Here is an 8,116-nt window from a genome sequence, read left to right as displayed (position 1 = left end):
GAGCGAGTGGAGGGGCGTCCGGAGGAAGGCCGGATCCCGGTTCCGGGCGGTTACTCGCCTGCCGGGCTCGGGGGCGGGGCGAGCGGAACCCTCCCGTGTCGGGGCTCGTCTAAGCCGGCCGCGTCTCCACGCAGACCGCAATGGAAGAGGAGATCGCCGCGCTCGTCATCGACAATGGCTCTGGCATGTGCAAGGCGGGCTTTGCCGGGGACGACGCCCCCCGAGCCGTGTTCCCGTCCATCGTCGGGAGGCCCAGACACCAGGGCGTCATGGTGGGCATGGGCCAGAAGGACTCCTATGTGGGCGACGAGGCCCAGAGCAAGCGGGGCATCCTGACCCTTAAATACCCCATCGAACACGGCATTGTCACCAACTGGGATGACATGGAGAAGATCTGGCACCACACCTTCTACAACGAGCTGCGCGTGGCCCCGGAAGAGCACCCGGTTCTGCTGACGGAGGCCCCATTGAACCCCAAGGCCAACCGTGAGAAGATGACTCAGGTAAGCGCTGTCCCAAGCGACCATCATTTATCTGTTTCATTAGCCATTTTCTGTTCAGCTTTATTTTCTGAAATTCAAGTGTTTCTTTCGATATTTCCAGGGTTCTGTTCCTCTCCTGGCATTTCCTCCCTGAAGTCTCAAGGTTTCTTATTTGTGTTTCTGCTTGCAACCTTTTTTCTTTTCTCTACACATCACATTTGTGGCATGCCAGCATGCGGTGTGTGAGCATGGGGTGGCTTGGGGTCCCTGCCTTTGACTAAGGAACCCCTTGCCTTTTCTCCAGATCATGTTCGAGACCTTTAACACCCCAGCCATGTACGTGGCCATCCAGGCTGTGCTGTCTCTGTATGCTTCTGGCCGCACCACTGGTATTGTCATGGACTCTGGGGACGGGGTCACCCACACTGTGCCCATCTACGAGGGGTACGCCCTGCCCCACGCCATCCTGCGTCTGGACCTGGCTGGCCGGGACCTGACGGACTACCTCATGAAGATCCTCACGGAGCGCGGCTACAGCTTCACCACCACTGCCGAGCGGGAAATCGTGCGTGACATCAAGGAGAAGCTCTGCTACGTGGCCCTGGACTTCGAGCAGGAGATGGCCACCGCTGCGTCCTCCTCCTCCCTGGAGAAGAGCTATGAGCTGCCCGATGGGCAGGTCATCACCATCGGCAACGAGCGGTTCCGCTGCCCTGAGGCGCTCTTCCAGCCTTCCTTCCTGGGTAGGTGGCAGGCGCCGTGACTTGCGGCTGCAGCTGTGAGGGCTGTGTTGCTTTTGGCCTTGGAAGGGGGGTGCACGCCCTCTGAGGGAGAGCTTTATCTTTCAGGTATGGAGTCCTGTGGCATCCACGAGACCACCTTCAACTCTATCATGAAGTGTGACGTTGACATCCGGAAGGACCTCTATGCCAACACGGTGCTGTCTGGCGGGACCACCATGTACCCCGGCATCGCCGACAGGATGCAGAAGGAGATCACAGCTCTGGCGCCCAGCACGATGAAGATCAAGGTGAGTCCAGTGCGGCTGGGGGCTGGGCCTCTGAGGCCTCGCTGTGAAGAGCACAGCCTGAGCTAAAGCCACGGTTCTGTTTTCACAGATCATTGCTCCCCCCGAGCGCAAGTACTCCGTGTGGATTGGGGGCTCCATCCTGGCCTCGCTGTCCACCTTCCAGCAGATGTGGATCAGCAAGCAGGAGTACGACGAGTCGGGCCCCTCCATCGTCCACCGCAAATGCTTCTAAACGGACTGCGGGCAGATGCGTAGCGTCTGCTGCACGAGTGAATTCCGAAGTCTAGGTTTGCCCTGGCAAGTGTGTGCGCCTCCTGCTGGCCTCGTGAAACTGGAATAAGCCTTTGAAAAGAAATCTGTCCTTGAAGCTTGTATCTGATGTCAGCACTGGATTGTAGAACTTGTTGCTGATCTTGACCTTGTATCCAAGTTAACTGTTCCTTTGGTATATGTTTAATACCCTGTACATTTCTTTGATTTAAACCCTTAGTACGTGCGGCTCGGTCACTTCGTGGCTGAGGTTGAGAACATGTTCACGGAAGAGAAATCCATTGGTTGGAGAATCTTCGAGACCAGGAGATTCTCGATCTGTGCAGGGTATTAATGTCTAAGAGCTGCCTATTCCAGGATTTCTCTAGAGGCTGGCAAGAGTCCTGAACCCGTTGTCATTTCTGTCTTGCCAGTCTGGCAGGGTTGGGAAGGTCCGAGCCTTAGGACCCACTTTCCTTTCTTACCCGATGTTTTCCTGCCGGAACACCGTGGGTGGGTAATTGCCTTGAGTTGGAAACGGTTTGCAGTTACAGCTGTAAATTTATTCATCCTTTTAATTTATGTAAGGTTTTTGTACACAATTCTCAATTCTTGAAGAGATGACGACAAATTTTGGTTTTCTACTGTTATGTGAGAACATTAGGCCCCAGCGACACGTCCTTGTGCGAGGAAAATAAAGTGCTGCCGTGATGTGCCCTGGCTTCTGTCTGGGGGGGAGCAGGGACGGGGCGGTTTCGGGGAGACCTCTGGCTGAAATTGCACGTCCGTGTGATGTCTTGCAGACCAGGAGTTGGGAGTATTCTAAGATTTAGTGAACCAGCTCCGCACACAGCAGTGGAAGAATTGGGGACCCCTGCCGTTCCGTGTTGAGGGCTTTTGTGTGAAGGATCCTGTGGGGGGGGGGGATGCTCCAAATGGCCATGTGGGGAAAATGGTATTTCAGATACTTAGCACTTGGGGACCTAAAAGGGGCAGGTTTCCTCTCCGTGTGGGTGCTCATGGGATTAGGGGGTTGCTTTTCCCCAAGTTTCAGTGGAGCAGTCCCAATCCATGAAGTGACTGGGTTACTGGACAAAGAACTAGTCTTGGGGTGAAGGACACTAACTCTTCCCGCTGTAAAGCCTTGGACTCGGGTTCTTTTTCCCCTTGGCCTCAGTCACAGGCTTCATGCTTCTAATGGTGCACCTGAGTCTTCAGCTTTATCAAATTCTCAAGCTACTTGCAGGTTGGGTTAGGGAAGTAACATTTAACTAGACTGAAAAGCTTAGGACTTTGGAAGGCCTTCGAATGGGAGGGCAGTATTCTGATGCAGGTGGACCATGGATGCCTTTGCTGCTGAGAAGCACGGTTCATCCGGGGAGGATGGTGGAGCTTCCTGGCTGGGGGAGGTTTGTTGGGGGAGGGCTTTGTTGGGATTGGAGCCCAGGGACCCAAGAGCTCGTGACGGCTGTGGAGTCTCAGAGCTGAAACTGGGACCTGCCTTCATCCTGCGTTTCCCTCCTGTGACCACCCATAAGGACATAAGTGACCATTCAAATTATATTGTAGAGTGCGAGTGGGGGAGGGGGCTGGAGAGAATCTTGGGCTCTGTGCTCAGTGCTGAGCCCAAGGTGAAGCTCAATCCCAGGACCCTGGGATCATGACTAGCCAAACTCCGGAGTTGGACGCTCAGTCTGCTGAGCCACCCTGGCACCCCTGAGATTACTTTTTAGCTCTGGGCAGCTTTCCACTTGCAGTGGGGACTGAGGGTAATTAGCGGCGCGCTGTGTCCCAGGAGCTGAACAGACTGGGCTCCTTGCGCGTTGGAGGAGAAAGACCCTTGGTATGTCAGGCCGTCCTGACATCCTTCGGATGTTGGGTGGGTGGTCTCCTCCCTCCGCGCCATGTGTGGGTCCCCCAACAGGAGAGCGGTGCCGCCTCCCCACGGATGTGAGGCTCAGGGAAACCTGTCCGCCTCATTTCTCAGTAGCCCCGGGTCCACCAAGGTGCTCGGCTTTGAGAAGGGAGATGGGGCTTGAGAGGACTTTGGAAACGATCTGCTCAAAGCAAAGCAAGACAGGAACCGCTTTTGCCTGTTTCTACAAGAGGTAAAGCTCTCAAGGAAGAACGCCATCCAACCAAGTCAGTAGAGCAGTACTTGGGGTGCTGCATCCCCTAAATGGGGAACCAGGGATTTATCTCAACTATACACGGTGCTGCAGACCAGCGAGCCAGTCAGGGAAGTCTGCGGGCAGGCACAACTTCCAGAAGATGAACCCTCAGAGGCTGTCTTAAATGTCATTCAGTTTAATGAAAGGAAGCTTCTGGAAGGGATGCCTCCTTGGAGAAGTGTCTTGTATTCCCCGGGGACTCAGTGCACCCCCCTGAACAGCTCCCCTCCCCCACGGCCACACGGGCCTCCTGAACGTGAGACTGAGGTGAAGGATGCGCTCTGAGTGGAGCAGGAGGTGCTCGGCTCCCCAGGCTTTCTGCAGTGAGGGGAGTGTCCACGTGCCCAGCAGACTGTCAGTGGCCGCTCCAACCTGGAGTCACTGGCCCCAAGCAAGAGATGGACACTGTGTTTATTGGCTGCGATTCCAAGTCCAAGGTCTTTTCATCCCAAATGACCAGTGTTTTAGGAGAGGACAAAGACCATTTCAAGGATTCACACTGGAGAGGCCGGTCTCTGGCGAGTGAGAGACTATGGCTTCCAGAACGTGTTCTGGTTAGAGGCCCTAAACATCCAACTCAGCTTCCCTCTGAGAAGCCTGTGGGCGGCTGCTGCCGGGGTACCTGCCACACACGGAGCCCCCAGGGCCCCCCGGCCTCCCACAGTTGTGCGGCCCTGCAGCCTCAGCCCCCACTGACCAGTGTAGCCTCCTGCAGAAAAGCTTTCCTTCCCTTTCCGCATCCTGCTGGGGCCGGGTGCCCTCCGGGGACGCCTGTCATGGTGCGTGATTCCCAAGAGTCCTCTAACATTTTCGGGAGGCTGGCCCTCTCTGGGGACAAATACCCTTCCCACCCCACTGGTTGGGCACAAATTTGGGAGATATTGTTTTAGACACTGAAATGGGGGGGGGAGGAGCTTTAGGAGCCAGTGTGGAGTGGCCCTGCTCTCTCCCCTCTGCTCTGGGGCCACAGTATTCCAGAGAGAGGCTTGCTTCTCCATCAGCCTGGAGGCTGCAGAGATGCCATCAGAGCCAACCTGGACGGACATACAGGGTGAGCAAGAAAGAACTCTTTATTGCCAGAAGTCAAGGAGATTGTGGGTTCACTTGTTATGCACCATAACTGAGCCTCTCCTGCCTGATACAGCGTCATAGTATATGTGAGTGGCACCCTCTGGAGTTGTGCACTGTACCACCTGCGTGGCCATCCATGGTCCATACCATATCCATGGTATCCCTGCACAGCCAGTCTGCCCCTGTGCACCTATCCCGCCATTTCAACGCCTGTGTTATTTGTCTCCATCCTATAAGATCTATCTATCTATCTATCTATCTATCTATCTATCTATCTATCTATCTATCTATCATCTTTGTTTTAATTAACCATTTATTTTATTAAGACAATTTTTTAATGTTTATTTATTTTTGAGAGCGGGGAGGGGCAGAGAAAGTGGAAAACACAGAATCTGAAGCTGGCTCCAGGCTCTGAGCTGTCAGCACAGAGCCCGATGCAGGGCTCAAACTCCTGAACCGCGAGATCATGACCTGAGTCGAGAGAATCTTAAGCAGGCTCCACTCCACGCTCAGTGTGGAGCCCGACATGGGCCTCCATCCCATGAACCACGAGATCATGACCTGAGCTGAAATCAAGAGTTGGACACTCAACCAACTGAGCCACCCAGTTGCCCCATCTCTTTATTAAATTGTACTAAAATATACAAAACATAAATTTATCCTTTGTATAATAGCATAAAATAGAATAAAATACTTAGGAATTAACTTTACTAAGGAAATAAAAGATTTGTACAATGAAACTATAAAACATTATTAAAAACAAGAAATTTTAAAACACATAAGTTGAAATATCCCACATTCATGGATTGGAGAATAATATTGTTAAAATGTCAGTATTATCCAAAGTGATCTACAGATTCAGTGCAATTCCTATAAAAGTCTTTTTTTTTTTTAACATTTAATCATTTTTAGGAGAGAAATGGAGTGTGAGTGGGGGAGGGGCAGAGAGAGAGGGCGATACAGAATCCAAAGCAGGCGCCAGGCTCTGAGCTGTCAGCACCAGAGCTTGATGGGGGCCTCAAACTCCTGAATCGTGAGATCATGACCTGAGTCAGATGTTTAACCAACTGAGCCACCCAGGTGCCCCTTGTTTTACCTTTGTTTTAGAGAGAGAGAGAGTATGTGCTGGGGGGAAGAAGGAAAGAGAGAGACAGAGAGAGAGAGAAGGAGAGAGGGAATCTTAAGCAGGTTCCACTCCATGCTCAGTATGAAGTCTGACATGGGCCTCCATCCCATGAACCATGAGATCATGACCTGAGCTGAAATCAAGAGTTGGACACTCAACCGACTGAGCCACCCAGGTGCCCCTATCTCTTTATTAAATTGTACTAAAATATACAAAATATAAAATTTATCCTTTGTATAATAGCATCAAAAAGAATAAAATATAGGGGCACCTGCATGGCTCAGTCAGTTAAGCCTCCGACTTCGGCTCAGGTCATGATCTTGCAGTTCGTGGGTTCGAGCCCCATGTCGGGCTCTGTGCTGACAGCTCAGAGCCTGGAACCTGCTTCAGATTCTATGTCTCCCCCTATCTATGCCCCTCCCCTGCTCATGCTCATGTCTCTCTCTGTCTCAAAAAAAAAAAAAAAAAAAAAAAAACCAAAGGAAATAACTTTACTATGGAAATGAAAGACTTGTACAGTGAAGACTATAAAACATTGTAAAAAGGGGTGCCTGGGTGGTTCAGTCGGTTGAGCGTCTGATGTCAGCTCGAGTCATGATCTCATGGTTCGTGGGTTCGAGCCCTACCTCGGGCTCTGTGCTGACAGCTCAGAGCCTGGAGCCTGTCTTTGGATTCTATGTCTCCCTCTTTCTCTGACCCTCTCCTGCTCACGCTCTCTTTCTCTCTCTCAAAAATAAAACATTTAAAAAAATAAAAACATTATAAAAAAGAAATTTTAAAACACATAAATAAGTTGAAATATCCCATATTCATGGGTTGAAGAATAATATTGTTAAAATGTCAATATTATCCAAAGTGATCTACAGGTTCAGTGCAATTCCTATGAAAATCTTAACGGTGTTTTTTGCAGAAGTAGAAAAATCCATCCTAAAATTCAGATGGAATCTCATAGCCCCAAAACAAGCTTGAAAAAGAAGAACAAGGGGCACCTGAGTGGCTCAGTTGGTTAAGCGTCCAACTTCAGCTCAGGTCATGATCTCACAGTGTGTGAGTTCGAGCCCCGCGTTGGGCTCTGTGTGGAAGCTCAGAACCTGGAGCCTGCTTCTCTCTGCCCCTCCCGTGCTTGCCCTGTCTCTCACTCTCTCAAAAATGAACACAAATTAAATTTTTAAAAAAATCCTACAGTAATCAAAGCAGTAAAGATAGACCTATAGACCGTGGGAATAGAATAAGAGCCGAGAAATAAATCCTCACATGTATGTATGCTCAAGTGACTTTCAACAAGCGGGCCAAGACCATTGAGAGGTGTGAGGATACTGTTTTTACCAAATGGTGCTGGGAACCTGGGCATCCACGCGTGAAAGGATGAAGCTGGGCCCTTCCCTCACACCACACGCAAACATTTACTCAATATTGATCAAGGACCAAAATATAAGACCTAACAAAACATGGAAAGAAAGGTTCACGGCATTGGGCTTGGCTGTGATTTCCTGGATATGACACTAAAGTCAGAAGTAACAAAAGAAAGAAATAGACAAAAAGGACTTCACGAAAATTTAAAAAAAAATTTAGAATATTTTTATTTTTGAGAGACAGGCAGAGGAGGGTCAGAGAGAGAGGGAGGCACAGAAACTGAAGCAGCTCCAGGCTCCGAGCTGTCAGCACAGAGCCCGACGCGGGGCTCGAACCCACGAACCGTGAGATCATGACCTGAGCCGAAGTCGGACGCTTAACCCACTGAGCCCCCCAGGCGCCCCTCCTGAAAATGTTTAAATTGGGCGCATCCAGTGACGCTGTCTATGGATCGATGACTCCAGGCACGTCGCGTCAGCGGAATCTGAGGGCGCTGGTCTTCCGTGTCTGCCTGTCGCCGAGCACCATGTCCCCAGGCTGGCCCACGACGCAGCAGCGGCCGCGGACGGACACGTGGCTTCGGGACCCCTGCTGCCGCGACCTGGGCGCGGAGACGCCTCCCCGCGTCCCGCCG

At 51.5% G+C, this 8,116-nt stretch overlaps 1 protein-coding gene across 1 annotated transcript; it reads left to right on the top strand.

The window, feature by feature from the left end:
• Positions 1-108: 108 nt before the first annotated feature.
• Positions 109-2,472, top strand: ACTG1 (actin gamma 1). Its single transcript, XM_077755444.1, has 4 exons — positions 109-503; positions 787-1,225; positions 1,331-1,512; positions 1,601-2,472. The coding sequence occupies exons 1-4, from the start codon at positions 141-143 to the stop codon at positions 1,742-1,744; spliced, it is 1,128 nt and encodes a 375-aa protein (XP_077611570.1). The 5' UTR covers positions 109-140; the 3' UTR covers positions 1,745-2,472.
• The last annotated feature ends 5,644 nt before the right edge of the window (positions 2,473-8,116 follow it).

This window comes from Crocuta crocuta, unplaced genomic scaffold (genome assembly GCF_008692635.1).
Source record: "Crocuta crocuta isolate KB4526 unplaced genomic scaffold, BGI_CrCroc_1.0 scaffold50, whole genome shotgun sequence".
Taxonomy (NCBI): domain Eukaryota; kingdom Metazoa; phylum Chordata; class Mammalia; order Carnivora; family Hyaenidae; genus Crocuta; species Crocuta crocuta.
This window is presented reverse-complemented; position numbering and strand designations above follow the sequence as displayed.

Excerpts from the sequence above, each read along its gene's own strand:
- ACTG1 (XM_077755444.1), top strand. The coding sequence starts at position 141 with ATGGAAGAGGAGATCGCCGCGCTCGTCATCGACAATGGCTCTGGCATG. Across the intron at positions 504-786 it reads ACCGTGAGAAGATGACTCAG|ATCATGTTCGAGACCTTTAA; the intron begins GTAAGCGCTGTC and ends CCTTTTCTCCAG. Across the intron at positions 1,513-1,600 it reads CCAGCACGATGAAGATCAAG|ATCATTGCTCCCCCCGAGCG; the intron begins GTGAGTCCAGTG and ends CTGTTTTCACAG.